General features: G+C 49.0%; 1 protein-coding gene across 4 annotated transcripts in view; it reads left to right on the top strand.

Moving 5' to 3' along the window:
- Positions 1 to 2659: 2659 nt before the first annotated feature.
- The window catches only part of BCL2 (BCL2 apoptosis regulator), a 191702-nt gene continuing 175357 nt past the window's right edge, over positions 2660 to 19004 (top strand). For 2 of the 4 annotated variants that reach the window (XM_043889674.1, XM_043889676.1), the window contains exon 1: positions 2731 to 3851. In XM_043889674.1, the coding sequence (XP_043745609.1) occupies positions 3297 to 3851 (555 nt within the window). In that variant the 5' untranslated portion in view covers positions 2731 to 3296. Of the gene's footprint in view, positions 3852 to 3993; positions 11933 to 19004 lie in introns of those variants that run through there. The other 2 variants (XM_043889675.1, XM_043889677.1) reach the window with 2 other exon arrangements.

Here is a 19004-nt window from a genome sequence, read left to right as displayed (position 1 = left end):
GCAAGTACTGAGGCTTTCAGTTCCTCCTAAGTAACTTCAGGAGTTAAGGCAAGTTCTGAGAAGACCCCTACCCCAGGACAGGTGGCCTCAGCTCGGCCTTCCTCTGTTTCTGTGAGAACAGATCCCCAGGCCACCGCGCCTCGCCGTCACCGCCGTGGAGAAAAGGCGACGGTCCAGCAGCTGGAAGCAGGAAGGACCATCTTCTTTTACTCCTTGCCTGGATGAGACGTTTGCACCAGGTACGCATGCCTACAGGCCAGAGGTGGGCTGGCGTGTCGGCTGACTGGCTTTGATAAATGAAGAGATGAAAATAATTTCCCGTGCTTATTTTACCAAAGAATGAACGTGTTGATTTTAATCTAGGAAGGAGACCAAATACAGTGTGAGAACGTATGTGCACACACCGCGGTACTCAATCCTTGTATTTCGAAGACCACAACAAACGAGGCTCCCCTTAGGTTTCACTTGAGCCCTATCAGGTGTTACTCACTCCATTGTGTGTGTGCGACTCTTGGCAACCCCATGGACTGTAGGCCGCTAGGCTCCGAAATTCTCCAGGCAAGAATACTGGAGTGGGTAACCATTCCCTTTTCCATGGGATCTACCTGACCCAGGGATGGAACCCTGGTCTCCCTGCATTGCAGGCAGATTCTTTACCGTCTGAGCCACCAGGGAAGCCCAATTAACTAAGCCGCCATGCTATTAGTAAACATTTTTTTCCCCTGGCACTTTGTCAAAGACTTTTAGAAATAAAAATAAGCACATGCAACTTTTCTGCCCTCTGTGGTTTTTTATCTTGGGGCCATTTGTACTGATGAATTTCTTTTAAATGTTTACGTATATAAAATGTATCTATATGAATGTGTATAAAAATATTAAAAATGTGTACACATATGTGTATATATAGGTTGGTGTATGTATAGATAACTCGAGAAGGTGCGGACGTCTAGAGCTGAGTGCTGGACAACCTCGGGAGCCTTTAGAAACCCACCCGCCCTGACTGTGGGGCTAAGGGCCTGAAACTGCCCCCGCGGCTCCTAACCCAGCGCCGAAATGGTTGGGAGCAAGGAAAAAAGAACCTGCCTGCAATGCAGGAGACCTGGGTTCGATCCCTGGGTCAAGGAGATGCCCTGGAGAAAGGACAGTCTTGTTGCCCGGAGAATTTCATGGACAGGGGAGCCCGCGGGCCGCAGTCCCTGGGGTCGCAGAGCCCTCCACCCCCACTCGCTCAGAACAGCGCTTGGCCGCCCCGGCCGTCCGTCCGCGGGCCCGGGAGCCGCGTCTAGCCTGGGCCCGGGTGGGGTCTCCGAAGAGCGCCCTCTGCGTGGACAGCCAGGAAGCAGCTGGAAGGAAACGCGAGGCTCGGGGCTTCCCTCGCGGAGGCGCGCGCGGCGTGGCCTCTCTTCTCGGGAGGCCGGCGCCGAAGCCCCCTGCTCGGGGTCAGCATCGGCCGAGTGTGGACACCCGGGGTGCGGACGCGCGCGCACGCGAAGCGCGCGCCCGCGGCTAGAAAGGGTCCAAGCAACTCCCGGCGCCGGTTTTCTCGGTGTCTCCCGCCTCTGCCCCCGGCAGCCGACCCCCGCCGCGGGCGGATCCCCGGGCGCCCCCGGGCCCTCGCGGGCCCCGGAGACCCCGAGCGCGCGCCCGGGCGCCGCAGGCCCGAGGAGGCCCCTCGCGCGCCCACCGCCCCCCCGCCCCCCCCCCGACCCCGGCCGAGCGCGCGGAGCGGGCGGGGCGTCCCGGCCACCCCCATTCCCCCGGCTCCCGCCCGCCGAGCCCCCGGCGGGGCGCGCGCTCCGCGCCGGCCGCGGCGCCTTTAACCCGGCCGGGGGGGGGGGGGGCGGCTCCGGGGAGGGCCCGTCCTTTCTTCTTTTTTTGAATGAACCGTGTGACGCAAGCACAGGAAACCGGGCGGTACGAGCGGAGAATGAAGTCAGAGGCCGGGCCCCCCGCGCCGCCCCCTTCCTCCCGCCGCCCCGCCCCGCGCCCGGTCCCCCCGCCGCCGCGAAGGTGCGGGCGCCGGGCCCCCCCGGGCGGCGTCCTCGGCCGGAGCGCGCGGCGCGGGGGCGGGGAGAGGGTGCGCGGCCCGGAGGCGGGGTGCGCCGGTGGGGTGCAGCGGAAGAGGGGTCCGGGGGGGGAGAACTTCGTAGCAGTCATCCCTTTTTAGGAAAAGAGGGGGAAAAAAAATAAAGCCCTCCCCCGCCAGCGCCGCCTCCCACCCTCGCGGCACCACACACAGCGCGGGCTCCTCGCGCTCGGCACCGCGGGGCCGGCGCGGCCAGCCTGCGTCTATCGGCAGTTCTTCGGAAAATGCATTGGCCGTTCGGAGTTTGATCCGGAGAGGATCCCCGCCCGCGTCCCCGGCTCGCCCGCCGGCCCCGGCCCGGTGTTCTTTCCCCGGGGAGGCGTGAGGCGGCCCCGCGGATACAGATCCATGTGTGTGCCCGCGCGTGTGTGCGCGCGTGAAAATTGCCGAGAAGGGGAAAATCACAGGACTTCTGCAAATACCGACTGAGAAATGGTAATTCATCCGCCGCCGCCGCTGCCTTCCGTTTGCTCGCGCTCTTGAGATCTCCGGTTCGGATTCCTATGGATTGACATTTCTATGAAGAAGTCTGGGAATCAAACTGGAAATTCTCCTAATTTTTTGCACCCCCCTCCCCCAACTCCTGATTCATTTGGAAGTTTTCAGAGCAGCTCTAACTGGAGAGTTCTGAAGATTGATGGAATCTTTTTGCCTTTTCATTTGTTTTCACAGAAAAGGAAACTTGACAGAATCATGCTGTCCTTAAAAAATACAAGTAAGTTCTTTGCACAGGAAATTGGTTTAATGTAACTTTCAATGGGAACCTTTGCGATATTAACTTTAAGTGCTTTGGAGTAAGTTTAATTTCCAGGCAGTTTAATATATTCTTCTAAGCGTGTAACTTGTAGTGTGTGTGCCCTGCTTTCAACCAGCGTATAGAGGGAAACGCACCTGATTTTGACTGATTAGTTTTTTTAACCTTTCAGCATCACGGAGGAGGTAGACTGATATTAACAGTAATTAATAATGTGCCTCATGAAATAAAGATCCGAAAGGAATTTAAATAAAAATTTCCTGCATCTCATGCCAAGAGAGAAACACCAGAATCAAGTGTTCCGCGTGATTGAAGACACCCCCTCATCCAGGAATGCAAAGCACATCCAATGAAATAGCTGGATTATAACTCTTCACCCCTCTTGCGGGGCCGTGGGGCAGGCAGCGGGGGGCGAGAGGTGCTGTGGGGACCCGGCTGCCCTTCCGCTGCGGAAGGATGGCGCACGCGGGGGGAACAAGCTACGATAACCGGGAGATCGTGATGAAGTACATCCACTATAAGCTGTCGCAGCGGGGCTACGAGTGGGATGCGGGAGATGCGGGCGCCGCGCCCCCCGGGGCCGGCCCCGCTCTGGGCATCCTGTCCTCCCAGCCGGGCCGTGCGCCCGCGCCCTCCAGGACCTCCCCGCAGCCGCCCCCGGCCGCCGCCGCCGGGCCTGCGCCCAGCCCGGTGCCACCTGTGGTCCACCTGACCCTGCGCCAGGCCGGCGATGACTTCTCTCGGCGCTACCGCCGCGACTTCGCCGAGATGTCCAGCCAGCTGCACCTGACGCCCTTCACCGCGAGGGGACGCTTCGCCACGGTGGTGGAGGAGCTCTTCAGGGACGGGGTGAACTGGGGGCGCATCGTGGCCTTCTTTGAGTTCGGAGGGGTCATGTGCGTGGAGAGCGTCAACCGGGAGATGTCGCCCCTGGTGGACAGCATCGCGCTGTGGATGACCGAGTACCTGAACCGGCACCTGCACACTTGGATCCAGGACAACGGAGGCTGGGTAGGTGCTCGTCCGGGTGGGGGTCAGGGCCCGGCGCCTCGGGTCCCCGCGGTCGGAGGGTGGGGTGTGGCTGGGCCCAGGGTCGAGGGCAGGCCGGTGAAGTGAAACCAGGTGTGTGGCCTCCCTTTCTCTTCCGCTGCAGAGAGCTCTCCCTGCCAACCCTACTGTGATCACTTCTTCCCTGGAGACATTGCTTCCCTTGCCTGCCAGCCACTGAGGTTCAAAGATCCAGCCTTTGCTGGATCAGTAGAATCTGGGGATAAAGGGCATCCCTTCAAGGTTTCCCATACTGGGAGTCCAGGGATCCCCATGATCACGGTACCTGGCCGAGTAGCTTATTGAAAAGGAGCATTTCAGGGACAACTCATAAACTGGACACCAGGCTGAGTCCTGGCTATCTGCATCAGAAATAACCTCCCCTGGGGGTTTCTGCTTTGTCCTAAAATTTGGGAACCACTGGATTAGAAGAACAGACTCCTCTAGAGGCCCTTCTCTGACTCACTTGGTAAAATCTACCCAAAGAGGAAAACCAGCGTAGCCCCTTTCCCGAGAAAACTTGGATGACTGTGGAAAGGTAAGTTGACTTCCAGAGTCCGGTGACCCTGACCTCCAATTAGTGCCACGTTCCTAGTGGGCAGTGACCTTGTGTCTTGAAGAACCCTTGGCTATGGGTGTTTGTTTCATCACTGACAGATTTCGCATTGGCCACCTACCTTGTGTTCTATTTCCATAACTTGTGTATGATTTAGAAGTTTACTGGAATTATTAGTATATTTTATTTTACACCCTAACCTCCTAACCTACAATGCACATCGTTTGGTGGGATCCTCTGCTGGGCAAACTTGCATCCCGAGTATCTGTATAAAGATAGAAGAATTGATTCTTAGCTGTGGATTCTCATGCTGTGACTTTAGTTGAAGTGATTGATGCTTGTATTTTTGAAGAACATCTGTGAGCTTTTTTTTCCTGGTACTGTTGTGCTAGGCAGAGCCTCCGTCATGTCACCATGAAGCTCTTTTCGTGAGTGTGATTCTCTGGGGGAGGGGTGCAGCTCAGAAGACTGAAGAAGTGTCATTGACATCTGTACTTCATATCTGAAATGATTAATTTGTGAAAAAGTGAAAGGAATAACCGGTTCAAGTTTTTTGCAGACTTTTTGTTTTAATCTGAAGAGCTGTCTTTGAAAAAGGATGCCATTCAGTGCCTCCTTTTACAGTCTCTAGGAAGATTACTAATATTATTATTTTATAGGACCTAACAGGAATAAAAACCTTAGAAGTCACTGCATGTGGGTTTGATTTCAAGAAGCACGTTATCTATTTTATACGGTTACAAAGTGTGCTAGTATTAGGGGGCTGAAAAGAGAAAAGTCCAAGAAAAGTAGATGACTGACGTGAACATCTGATCCAACTTGACCAAAGTTGACGAAATATTGATACCACTGTTCAGTGTTTAAAAGTAAAAACCCCACTTAATCTCTAAAATTTATTAATAAATGCTTTTTGTGAACTGTTTGTTTCTTTTAGATCCCATTTTACCAGATCTTTAGTAATTCTGGAAGAGTTCTGTAGAAGGTGTAAGGAATATTTTTGTTAAATGTTTGATTAAGTAGGTGATTTTGTTTTTAACCACTATAACCAAAGAGGTAGGGACTTCCAGACGCCAAAAGGATCATTTTGAGACCAAAGTAAAACTAACTGAACAGTCTGACTATTACATACTTTTGTGAAAAAATATTGAAAATTTTTTCTTTCTGGTTGAAAGAAAGCCAAGGTTGTAACTGTCATGTGTCAAGTAATTCAATGAAAAGATGGGAAATGGAGACATTTGTTTATGATAGAAATTAAGATGTAATCTTGATCTTTGTTGTCAAGTTGTGGTATATTAACATCTCATACAATTGAATTTTCTTTTTAAGTGAAGTCTCGCTCTTTCCTCCTTTCAAAATAGAATTTTCTTAGTAGAGCCTATCTTTGTGGTCAACAGGTATCTGAGGTTGATAAATGTAGAGGCTACATTTTATGATGCCAAACCACAATGACGTACCATAGAACATGATAAACTTCTTCTTGACAAAACCTCTTATAGTAAAAATAAATCATATAGAAGCACAAATTGCTGATGGTGAAATGTGTAGCATTCAGGACAACATAGAGATGGATAACTAAATAGGAAAACAAAGGACTTTGGCAGAAAAAAAGTGTGAGGAAATGCTATCATAAATGGGTACTTTGGAATAATAAAAGAGGTAGTATTATTTGAGAAGTATATTTGGGAGGCTGATTTACATGTCCTTTCCAAAGATGCATTACGAATCTAAATTTTTATTTTGAGCATTTGGCATCCAGACAGATTTTCCTCCCAATTTGCACCAATCAGGGTTGCTTCTGTCATAACACGTGTTGTGGTACGGCGTGAAGGACTCGGTGCGGATGGGCACGTTTTGGAGGAGGGCTGGCATGCTCTTCCAATGTTGGACAGTGACGGGCACTGCTTCCAGGGCTCAGTGGATCAGCCCATCTGCTGAATCTGTTCTGATGGGGGCTTTAGACTCGAAGTCACATTTGTTCTTTGCTGCTGCTGCTTCTGAGGCTGAGGGAGAACGGTTTGCACTCCATGCTCCATAAGCTGGAGAAAGCAGGGCCTTGGATGCTAAGTACCTCAGAGGTGGTCTCAGAAGTCTGCACGTTACACAAACACTGAAGAAGAAATTGGCCGTGGAGTGGGCTGTGGCTTTATCCCTGAGTCTGAATAAAGCATCCAGAGGGAGGCAGGATGGCAGAGCAGCGAGATGGCAGTGGTTCTAGGGAGCACCTGAGAACCGCCGCTCCACGTGTGGGAGCTCTCAGGCACCCCCTGGGAGCGTCTTGGGGGAGCAGAGCCTCAGGTCCCACCCAGAGCCTCTGAGTCAGAGCCTGTGGTTCGCACATCTACAGGTGTTGGGGTGCACAGGGGAGTCAGAGGTGCCGGCTACCATCACCGACCACTGATTCCTGTGACATCTTTTAGGAAAAATGAGAGTCCCGGAGGGGTCCTGCAGCGTCCCCTTCCAGTGGCCTCCTGGGATCCATGGTGTTACCTAGGATGCCGAGTATTTCCCAGGTATCTGCTAGAGTGGTCTGAGCTTTGGAGGAGAGAGGCTGGAATGCTGCAGAGATGAGCGAAATGATCACAAGCTCTGACCTCAAGGATGTTTTTCGTGGTAACTATACAGTCTGTGGGCCTTCCTCGGTGGCTCAGCGGTAAAGAATCTGCCTGCAATGCAGGAGACAAGGGTTCCATCCCTGAGCCAGGAAGATCCCCTGGAGGAGGGCACAGCGACCCACTCTAGTCCTGGCAGGCTACAGTCCATAGGGTCGAAAAGAGTCGGACACGACTGAAGCAGGTGAGCGCAGTACAACATGTCCTGGCACTGGTGGCCCTGTTAAAGGAAGATAGCTTTCCCACTCCCAGTAAGGACAGGAACCTTAACTCTTCATGGCTGTATTCAGTATTGTTTTATCCCCTTGTAACTCAGTTCAAATTTCTGTAGATGAGTTTAGGGGCCCTGGGACCACTTCATGGCCACGGTGGCTTTTGCAAGCAGAGGGTTGAGATGTAGGCAAGTGGATGATGAACGGTGCGCTCTGAACTGAGAAACGTGAGAACATTTTGCTTCCTGTCTTAGGAGAGAGGGAGCTGTCTGACAACTGCAAGGATAAGACGCTTTAATAGGCGATTGGCTTCCTTCTGTTGAGATGGTGGGGCAGCTTTTTTTGTGTGCTCATGTTTTGGTCTCTGTGGTTTAGGAAGACAGGAACTTACTTCTCCACATCCAGTAGAGGTTAGCTTCCTTTTTATTAGTTGGTCAGCAAGCAGTTTCTCTTTTCTGTACATAGTCCACATCCACTCAAACACTTGATTAACTGGAAAGCAAGACCGTTCTCAGGCCAGTGAACAAAATACATGAGAAAACATCGTTTTTCTAGTGGTTGAATGTTAGCTGCTTAAGGCCAATTTTGGCAGCAAAATGATAGGATTAAAAATAGCCTGAAGATGATCCAGTCTTAAATAATATATTTAATGATGAACTTTCCTTGGGAAAGTGCATCTTTCTGCCTGCGAAGAATCATATGACCCCTTTCAATAATATATTCTGTAGAGAAAAGATACAGTATGGCTCCTAGACTTGCAGTCATGTGCTGTTGAGCAATCACATTTGGGGACTTTTGTAAAATTTGACAGTTCACTCAGTTCTCTTTTCTGTTTTAGGGCCTTTGTTGCTGTTTAATGTCAGTCGAAAACATGGCTTTCTTCTGTGCATCCTGTTACTTTTAGCTGTGCTTTCTAGTGAGAACGGATTGATCTTTTTAGCAATCCTTGGTTGAACTAGTACATTTCAGACTCGCTAAATGTCATTAGGCCACATAGAACACCAGGTAACAGAAAGCCACAGATTTTTTTTTTTTAAGCCAAACTCTTATAGTTTATCTTTCCTCCCAGTCCTTGTCAGCTTTTGGAGGCTGATAAACCCACTCATAAAGCAGGTGTGTGGGTACTGTGTGTATTAACAGCAGTCTCTCCCACTCAGCACACCCCCACACCCATTTCTGAGGTCATCCATCGTGTCTTTGCAGGAGCAGTATTTCAGTGGTATTGCAGCGTTTGTGCTAGAAAAACAGCACTGTCTTTGTAGTGTGCGAGTGAAAAGGTTTCTTCTGCCCCCAGAGATATATTGTGTTTGAGGTTCAAAGGTTCTGTTAAACCTTTTTAAAGTAATCTAATAGCGCCTGACTCAGGTATGGCGGTAACCTCGCACGCTGGTCCCCCTTCCCCCAGCTTCATACAGGGGACCACTCGGAGAAGTGAGTCCAGCACGGGGCTCTTCTTTCATCCCTCTTGGTTTGATTCAAACCAAGTCAGTGAGTGAGGTTGAAACAGGATTAAGGATGAAAGTTAGCCGAGGACTGGGACGGTTATTCAGCAGAGCTGATCGCGCGTCTTCTCTGTGCCCCGTCCTGGGTCAGGTCGGGGTTCCCGGGAGGAAGGCATTTTCCCTGCCCTGGATGCTGTCACAGGCCGGGGCTAGAGATGTCGTGAATTCTGTTGCCCCCCAGCCCAACGAGATGATTCTAAACTCTCAGATTTAGAGGGGGAGAAAAAGCTAAGTGTGTGTTATTTTGCATACACTTCAGTATTTGTCTGAAAAAGTTATTTCTAACCATATGCCTATTCATGTGTGCATTAGGCCTGATTTAACTAGGAGAGGAATATAGATAATTAAAAAAAAATATTGTGTTACATGGACGTGTGCTTAAGAGAACTGAAAGGCAAGGGGAGTTCCCTTGTTAAATATTTACCCATTTGGTGCTGTTTATACATATTATGAGGACTTAATAAACACTAGTCTGCAGTTTTTAAAGTATTTCATTAATTCTTTTTCAGTAAGAGACAATCAAGGTCTGATGAAGATGGTTAGAATAGATTAATTTGAAGAACTATCTTTCTTAAATCGTTTTGGTATGCAGAAAAGTCAGAGTCGACTTGAACCAAAACAGGGGAGAGATGAAAATAAAAGCTTTTGTTTTGGTTTGGTTTTAGGTTCTAGTCCTATTTCTGTTTGTTAAGAGGCTTCTCTTCCAAAACTTGCATACAGAAGTTCCTAGTCCACGGTGACGTTTGTGCTCCTGAAGAGCAGGTGTTTGCCATCTAACGTCTTTTATTCGTGGTCCTTCTTCTGTAATGAAGGTTGTAAAACTTTCGAAATCACGACAAAGCCATTTTCGTTTCTAAAAGTATTTTTGTAGATTGCTGCTTGTTCTGATCTGCTCGATTCTGTAGTGCCAACATGACTTCTCTGCCCTTCATTTGCCAGACCAAAGATAAGCCCAGCTGTGCTTCACTGAGCACGGTGATGGGCGTCTGTTGCCCTCTCTAGAGCCACGTGGGCTTTCTCATCGGGACCTGCCCCCCGCCCCCCGCACCAGCCTCCATCGCTGACCCCTACTTGCCCATCATCCCAGGGCAGGGGGACCTGCGGGGTGGACTCCTCGTGAGCCTCTAGCACGTGAAGGGTGGGCTCACCTGCAGGAGAGAGCACTTGTCTGGACTGCAAGGGAGCAGGGCAGGAAAGGGGTCTGTCTAAGCTGGAGTACCTGGACCCCATCTGCATTCTCGCCACAAGCAGCCAGGCAAGGAAAAATTCTGTGATCAGATATGCTGGCTTTCCCTCCAGAGACCATAAATTCCAACCCTGTGCAGGAAAAAGATAGGATCTGCTGGAGGAGTATACTGGCTCCGATCTCTGCAGTGGGAGAGTCGAGTGGGCCTGATGGTCTAGCCTGAGATGAAGTTTCACTAACTCAACGCAGCTAAAATAACTTATACTGAAGACTACTTCCCCAAACGCCTTAAGAGGCTGTTAAGCACGTTAGAAAGGGAATCTCCCTGCCATGCTGGCGTGGCCGTTGGTAGCAGCTACAAATGCACTAAGGGCTACTTGGCTGGTTTTCTCAGGCGATGGACCAGGTTCCATGAGAAAGATCTCTGATGTTTCCATTCTGCTCCTTGTTTTGCCTTCAGAATTTCAGAGATGGAGCCACATTCCATTTTCGGTTAATAATCAGGTCGTCTGTGCTCTGGAGCTTCAGCATAACGAGTCAGCTTATGACCGACCCCCTCGCCTCTCTATTCCTCTGTCCTAAAACCAACCCAAGGATCTGTGGTATCAAGTGAAGCTTAAATTTCTCCTAAAACCATCCCAAGGATTCATGGTATCAAGTGAAGCTTAAATTTCTCCTAAAACCAATCCAAGGCTCCGTGGTATCAAGTGAAGCTTAAATTTCTCCTAAAACCAAGCCAAAGATCCACTGTATGAAATGAAGCCTAAATTTTCCAAGGGAGATTTTACCATTGAGAACAATGCATCTTTCTTGTGATAGTCCCAATTACTGTGTTTCTGAATTTTTAAGCAGTCTTTTCTTAAGCTGCAAAAGAAGATGGAGAGTTTATGACTTCTGGTGCTTGGAGTACCAGACCAGGCATTGACGTTGTAGGTTGTCTTTTCTTGACTTTTTCCAGCTCTTCTTCACCAATACTCAGATTTCTTCTGCTTTGAGCACAGTGAATGCCATCCCTATGTGTTACCTTTGAAATAGAATTTTCGAAGAGTATATGGGATAAGTACTTAGTCCCCTCAGGTCAGTGCCTCCTTACAATTAGCATAGGAATAAAATTAATTACATCATTATATCATCATACTTAGATATTGATATTTTATCTCTTGAGGGAAAAAGTTCTAGAAAGGATGTTCGTTGACATCTCTGAGTCTAAATTTCAGGACTATATCCTCCCATTTTCTTTACGAATTCCTGCCAGGATTGTCTTTCTTGACCTCTGTCTTTTTAACACTGAAAATTTTTACAGGCGGTTTGAAGCTATTTTCTAAAAAAATTGTAAATATAATAGTGCAGAGTCACTTACTAAATATTTAAGTGACAACATAAGAAGAAAAATGATGTGAAGAAGTCTTAATCAAGGAAAAGGAGCAATTGTTTGCAAATTGTAACCATGAGGCGTTCCTGGCAACGGGCTGTGATGGGAACGAAAGGGTTTTAAAGATCCTGCTATTGTGTAGGGTACGGACACTGCCTATTTCCACTGAAAACATTTTATTGAGGGCTTACTATGTGCACAACTGTATGCCGGGTGTTTCACTTGAGTGAAAAATGTGGAAGATAACCTTTGCATCTAAGGAACTCGCTAACCAGTAGTGAGACTAAGGTAAGTGCTGGGTAAATTGCTGTAATCCTTGACACACTTCGGTGGACGGCGATCTGGTCCAGCCAGAAGGGGATCTGGCTGCGTTTCATGCAGGAGGTGATGGGTAGGAGATACAGCGGAGGGCAGGCCAGGTAGCTGCGCTGGAGGAGGCAGGACAGGTGGGAATGCTTGCGGCGTCACTGGGGAGTTGAGAAGAGTCTGACCTGCCTGGGGCGTAGAGAGCCCTGGTGAGGTAAGACTGGTCCTAAGTGGACAGTTTGTGTTTAACTTGGTAGATGTTAAAAGGATTATTGAGAGGGTTCTGAGTCAAGGCGGGATGTGTGGGCTTGAGGAGGATGGACGGTGGGAGCCAGGTGGGAGGCCTGGGGGGCCGGGACACGTGGGGGTGAGGGAGAAGTGGGTCCAAAGGACTGAACGGACTGAACATGAGGAGGGAGGCAGGGAGGGAAGCGGAGGCGTGAATTCAAATCTGGGCTGTTTCCCAGAAGGATGTGGTCCTTAAGAGAGCAAGCAACGATAAGCAACGTGACTGTTTTGTGGGATAAATGTGATGGAATTAGTTTTGGACAGTTTCAACTTGGGCTCCTAATAGAGACCCCATGGACTACAGCCCGCTCCCTGGGATTCTCCAGGCAAAAACACTGGAGTGGGTAGCCATTCCCTCCTCCAGGGGATCTTCCCGACCCAGGGATCGAACCTCTGTCTCCTGCACTGCAGGTGGAATCCCCCCACTCCCCGCCAATCGGATGCCCAGGTGGGGATGCCCATGGCAGTTGGTCTTAAGGATCTGGACTCGAGAGAGACTCTGAGGCTGGAGTACACTCTGCCTTTTCCCAACCCCCGTCGATTCCCCGTTTCCTTTCTTCACTTCCCAACATGGTCCTGACTTCCCCTGCTGGTTCTGCCTTCTTTTATTATCGCTGTTTCCATGCCACCTTCCCCCCAGGGTCCTCTGTGGGTGTCTAGTGATTGAATGGAGGTGTTCACCTCCATGTTTTACTACTCAGAGCTTGGCCCTCCATAACTGGTGTGCCTACTTAAAAGATAATTCCTTCTGAGTCAGATGAGTGTGATTCCAGCATCCTGATAGCATCCTCCCTTTGTGGGGGTCTTACAAAGTCTAGCTGTTCTCCTTCACTGGCACTTTCTCACTTAATAAATATTCCTGGGACTTGCCTGGCGGTGCAGGGGTTAAGACTCTGAGCTTCCACTGCAGGGCGCGTGGATCCAGTCCCTGGTTGGGGAACTAAGATCCCACATGCCTCACACCACAGCACCTCCCCCCCCCAAAAAAGAAGAGAAATAGTCCTCCTATCACATTTAAGCTGCACCCAGCATAGCAGATAATAGGTGCACACAATGACTGTTGATTGAGTAGATGGATTGTGACAGAGGCAGTTTTTTAATATAATTTTTATTTATTTTATTTTTGGGCCTGTTGGGTCTGTATTGCCTTGTGCAGGCTGTTCTCTAGTGGCATCTGACAGGCTGCTTTTTGTGGCAGTGTTGGGGCATCTCCTGGCAGCGGCCCCCCTTTCTGTGGTCCCAGGCTCCGCAGCACAAGCTCAGTAGTTGTCGGCACACAGGCTCAGCTGCTCCGCGGCCTCTGGGATCTTCCTGGACCAGGGATCGAAGTGATGTCCCCCGCCCTGGCCGTCAGATTCTTATCCACTGGACCCCCAGGGAAGTCAGACAGAGGTGCTTCAAACATCAAACTCGCCCTCGTGACTACTGTCCCCACCTATTACATGAGTACATGTGTCCCACTCCATGATGTCCCCTTAGAGGGACGTGTGTGTTCCCATAGTGCTGACGCTGAAGCTCCAGTTCTGTGGCCATCTGATGAGAAGAGCCGACTCATTGGGAAAGACCCTGATTCTGGGAAAGACTGAAGGCGGGAGGGGAAGGAGGTGGCAGAGGATGGGATGGTTGGATGGCATCACTGACTCGATGGACATGAACTCGAGCAAACTCCGGGAGATGGTGAAGGACAGGGGAGCCTGTGCGCTGCAGTCTGTGGTGTCACGGAGTCGGACACGACTTAGTGACTGAACAGCAACCAAAGAATGTGCTCCAAATGTCCCGTCCCACTGATCTGTTGAGGTTTAGTAGCACCAAATGAACAAAAATACCTAAGGGTTTTAATTTCACCCATCATTGAATTGAAAAAGTATGTCATTCATACCTGAAAAGAAATCTAGGTTTTGCTTTATATTCAACTTTCATAAAAGTCCTTAATGCTAGTATTAGAGACTAGCCCTTCAGTTGCCTAATTGTATCTGCTTATACAAAAAATACATGCACACGGTCTGCACATATGTGCATGTGTAAGTCACTCAGTTCTGTCCAACTCTTTGTGACCCTGTGAGCTGTAGCGTGCCAGGCTCCTCTGTCGCTGGGGAGTCTCCAGCCAAGAACACTGGAGTGGATTGCCATGCCCTTCTCCAGGGAATCTTCCCGACCCAGGAATTGAAACCAGGTCTCCTGCACTGCAGGCGGATTCTTTATCATCTGAGCCACCAGGGAAGCCCTATACATATGCATGCCACTGCTACTGCTAAGTCACTTCAGTCGTGTCCGACTCTGTGCGACCCTGTCCCTGGGATTCTCCAGGCAAGAACCCTAGAGTGGGTTGCCATTTCCTTCTCCAATGCATAAAAGTGAAAAGTGAAAGTGAAGTTGCTCAGTCATGTCCGACTCTTCGCGACACCATGGACTGCAACCTACCAGGCTCCTCCGTCCATGGGATTTTCCAGGCAAGAGTACTGGAGTGGGGTGCCATTGCCTTCTCCGATACATATGCATAGTTGTTCTCAATTCTGCTGTTTTATGTCTCAGACCCAATTCAGATAATCTTGACGTCTAAGATTATTTTCCATTATATTACCATTAAAGAAAGAGGACTCCTGCATGGTTCTCACGGTGGGGACAAAGTGGTTTTTCCTTTCTTATTAATGTTGTAGCTCAATTATAAAAAAAACTATAGCATAAAAGTCACAAGGGTAGGTGGTCCCTTAGTTCTTCTTCCCTGAAAACAAGCAGCCCCTGGAAAGGTGGGAGTCAGTGCAGCTGTGTTCCCAGAGGAGAGAGAACCCGAGATTTCATTTCCCCAGACGCTGACCACCAGGAAGACCCCCAAGGGTGGCAGGGAGCAGCCCACTGGCCTGGCAGCCTGGGGCTGGGTTCTCTGTTCTGGTTGAAGCAAACATCACAGCCTCTCTGTGGTTTCTAAGAACTGGTGGAATTTGCATGTTGAGAATCCTCGTTCCTTGGCATGAAGCAGACTCAAAAGCATCGTTGCTCATCATTTGTCATCTGTTGGAGAAAGAGCGTGTGATTTGTTTACTTGTAATGAAGCTTGACCATACTTCTCCAGGGGCCTTTTCAAAAGAGGGATGTGTCAGCTTACAGACCTGTCCCCATGAATGAAACCACAAGCAAATGCTCCCCCCCATCTTCCCTTCTCGCCTCTCATTTCTTCCGAGGCCATCTGTGCTTTATGTCACCACTGCCAGGCCCTCTTCAAGTGGCTTATCTGTGGGCGAGTTCAGAAACTTCAGATGATAAAGGACACCCAGATAATTGGCCGGTTCTCCAGAGTGTCTGTCCCCTCAGCTGCTGCCAGATCCCCTCTTAATGAGTCTGCCTGTGACAGTGGGGTCTGAGCTCCTCCGGCTCCGTGGGAAAATGAGCTTCCCTGCTTTGTAACAGCTTGCGGCTTGGGGGGAAAATGACAGCCATTGCACAAGTTTCCTTTGAATGTAGTTTTCTTTCCCATAAATGATACTTGGAGAATACACTTAAGGGGTTATTAGTTTTCTATTTCATGCTTGGCCTGTGTGTGAGAATAACACAAGCTGTCACTGCAAATCAGCAGCTCAACACACTTTGTCTGGTTAACGTGAGCATTTAATATTTGGCTCAATTAAAAATTAACTGATGAAAATACATGTCAAATGGAATTTGAAAATACCTTTTGTAGGGACTATTGAAAGGGCATGGCCAATGAGTAAATTAGTGGTTTGCAAATGTGGACACTTTGGGGAAATTTAATACAAGTTGAGACCCATGACTCTTCCTTCAAACGTCTCTACCTGTTTGGCTCACCATGAAGTTGAAAAGGATGTCCTCATGCGTATTAGAATGAGCCTACTTGCATCTCTGTGCTTTCCGGTAAAAGAGTGTGTGTGATCCTACAGTTGAAGCAGACAGAGCAAGAAATGCTTTTTTTTTTTGAGTTGACTGCACGCTGCAGGCCAGCTTGGAGAGGTGGGAGCGGGAGTCTAGGGGGTAGCGTTCACTCGATGGCAACTGCAGGAGCGCAGCGGGGTGCTGGGGTGGAGACGTGCACCCCCATTGGGCGTTTATCAGAGTTGGGGAGGTCCTCCCAGGGCAGGCGCTGCGGAGGCTGGGCTGGGGAGCAGAGTGCCTCCAGCAGGCAGAGCCCGGGGACAGAGGGCAGAGGCAGGAGGGCGCATGGGGGGCGGGACGGAGGGGCTCAGGCGGGCGTGAGGGTGGGACTCCGGGCCTCCAGCACAGGCAGGGGCCGAGGGTTCCATGCCTGGTCAGGGAACCAGGACTCCCCCTGCCCCACCGCCAGAGAAGGAGGTGAGGCTGGAGTGCACCTCCGTGCAGGGGTTTATTCTAGAACAATTGCCCTGACTGCACTCAGTGGGCAGGGCCAGTGCTTCAGAGCTGGCGGGGCGGGCTCAGCAGCCCTGCAGACGCTGGGAGCCGAGGACAGACACGGGGACCACAGGGGAGGGCTCGCTCGGAGCCACCACGGGACTGGAGCGGAGAGACCTGGAGGAAGATGTGGACTGACTGAGTGCTTCAAAGCATCGCTCATGTCTTCTTCAGTTCTAGCGGTCTTTTTCCTCTAGTCATTTTGAAAAGAATGTGGTCCATGTTCTGGTTATATACAAGTATTTTTTAAAGTTTCCCATTCCCTTAAATTAACACTGCCATATTGAAACTTTTTTTGTTAGAATTCACAAAAATCATGACTGTTTTTGTTAGAATGCGGTAAATCTTCATTAGCAATCAGTTACTAAAGGTGTATTTGAAGAAAATTCAGTTAGGAAAGGCAGGTTTTGTAGAGTTGGGTCTCCAGGGGAAAACATTAATTACAATGGTGGTCTCTCGCCTTGATGGGGGATTTCAGTTTCCAAAGGAATTTCGAATCTGTTGGCCCATTTCATCTTCACAAAACTCTAGGCAAGGCGGGGTTATGTTCCCACTTCTCTTTGCCTTTCCCTCCCACACCCTTTTTATTATTTGTTTACTCACACATGAAGAGAAAACGTGGACTCCCAAAGCTACAGGAGAGCCAGTAAGTCCAGAGAAGCGGAGCTCAGGGCGACTCGGAGTCCAGGGGATGTGTCTCTCTGCGCTGCTTCTCAGGGTCTGTTTTCGTAAGGACACCGGATTCCTTAATGGAAACCTAAACGAGTGCATCTAATTTTGGAAAATAGTGTCCGCTACAGCTCTTTAGCTCAAGCACTTTCAGGAAAAGTAAAATGTAATCTCAACATTTCAGGTTATTTTGAGATGTGTTTCGTGTTAACGGCAGAGGGACATCTCATGTTTGCCACAGGACGCTCTTGAGCGGGGCGCACTTGACCTTGAGATACCTTCTCAGGGGACAGTAATATGGTGAATGTGAGAATTTGCTAAAACTCCATGTGAGAGTTCTGGAAGACAGCCGTTTTCAGCAGGGGGCAAGTGGATTGTATGAATGTAAATGATTGCTGCTGGCTGGCACCTAACTAGCAATCTATGTTTTTATTTACTTTTAAGATCAGGCTCCTGTCTTTAGGGAACCAACATAAATTTAGTGAGTGAAAGGTTTTTTGAACTGAAACAATGGTGGTGCTTTGATCAGTAGAATTTCCTCAGTTCCTAAGGGGCATGTGGATTATACTTTAGTTCGACTTCGTTCATTCAATGAATAATTGTAAGCGTGCCGGATCTGTAACAGAAATCACGACAGCCAGGGACAGTCTCTCATACCTCTGTGAATCCAACATCACGGGGAAGGCAGAACAGTAAACGGGCAAGTAGTTAGCAGTATAATATTGAGGCTACAGCAAAGCAAAAGCAGGGGAATTAGGTACAGGAATGCCGATGGGGCAATTTAATGTCTTGGATTCATTTCTGAGTTTTCCCAGTAGTATTGTGATTTACCTAGAGGTGGTTGAGTGCTTTCTCAATTTTTAAAATTTTTTAATTTTATGTTGAAGTACAGCCGATTAACAATGTTGAGATAGTTTCAGGCGGACGGCAGAGGGACTCAGCCATACGTGCACATGCATCCCTTCTCCCCCAGACCCCTCCCGTCCAGGCCGCCGCACAGCACTGAGCAGGGGCCCTGTGCTCTGGAGGAGGCCCTGGCTGGTGACCCAGTTTAAGTACAGCCGTGTGAGCATGTCCATCCCAGCCTCCTGATTATCCCTTCCATCCGTCCTCCCCTCCTGGCAGCCATGAGTTCATTCCCTATGTCTGTGAGCCTGTTTCTGCGTTGTAAACAAGTTCACTTATATATTCCTTTTTATATTCTGCACATAGGGGATGTCTATGCTAGTTCTCCTTCTCTGTCTGACTGACTTTACTCAGTATGACAATTTCTAGGTCCATCCATGTTGTGGCAAATGTCATGTTTTCGTTATTTTTAATGGCTGAGTAATATTCCATTTATATATGTACCACATCTTCTTTATCCTGAATGACTTTTAAAAAATTAACAGCTCAGAACATGGTGTTCTATCTTAAAGTGAATATACATGTATATATATATGTATAATACAGCCTGCATATGAATTTAAAATAGGTTGCCATGATCAATAATACAGGATTAAAGAAGACTTGTTATCTTTTAAATTTATTTTTATTTTTTGGCCATGTTACATGGCATGTGGGATCTCAGTTTCCCAACCAGGACTCAGACCCATGCCCCCTTCATTGGAAAGTGGGTCCCTAACCACTGGACCACCAGGGAAACCCTGGACCTACTGGCTTTGGCTCAGCGTTTGGAGCCTTTCCCGTTACCACTGCTGATCCTGCCACACCCCCCAGTTCCATTCCCTTCACATTGGTCATTGGCCTCAGTCACTGAGAGTCAGGAGGAAGGAAGGAAACTAATACTAATTGGACCTCAACATGTGCCAGACTCTGAGTTTAACACTTTTATGGATAGAAGATTATTTAACCCCAGTAACCTCCCCCATGAGGGTAGGAAGTGGAATTATGGATGAGGAAACAGAGGTTCTGCAAAATTAAGTCACTGCCTAGTAAGAGGCAAAACCAGATCCTTTTTTAGGCCATCCAAGTGGTCATTGATAGCCTCTGAAACATCAAGAAATTTTTTAAAATCTAAAAACAGAAATCCATGAA

The sequence above is a fragment of the Cervus elaphus genome, chromosome 27, assembly GCF_910594005.1.
Source record: "Cervus elaphus chromosome 27, mCerEla1.1, whole genome shotgun sequence".
Classification (NCBI taxonomy): Eukaryota; Metazoa; Chordata; class Mammalia; order Artiodactyla; family Cervidae; genus Cervus; species Cervus elaphus.
Note: the sequence above shows the minus strand (reverse complement) of the source record. Positions and strands in the feature narration are given on the sequence as shown.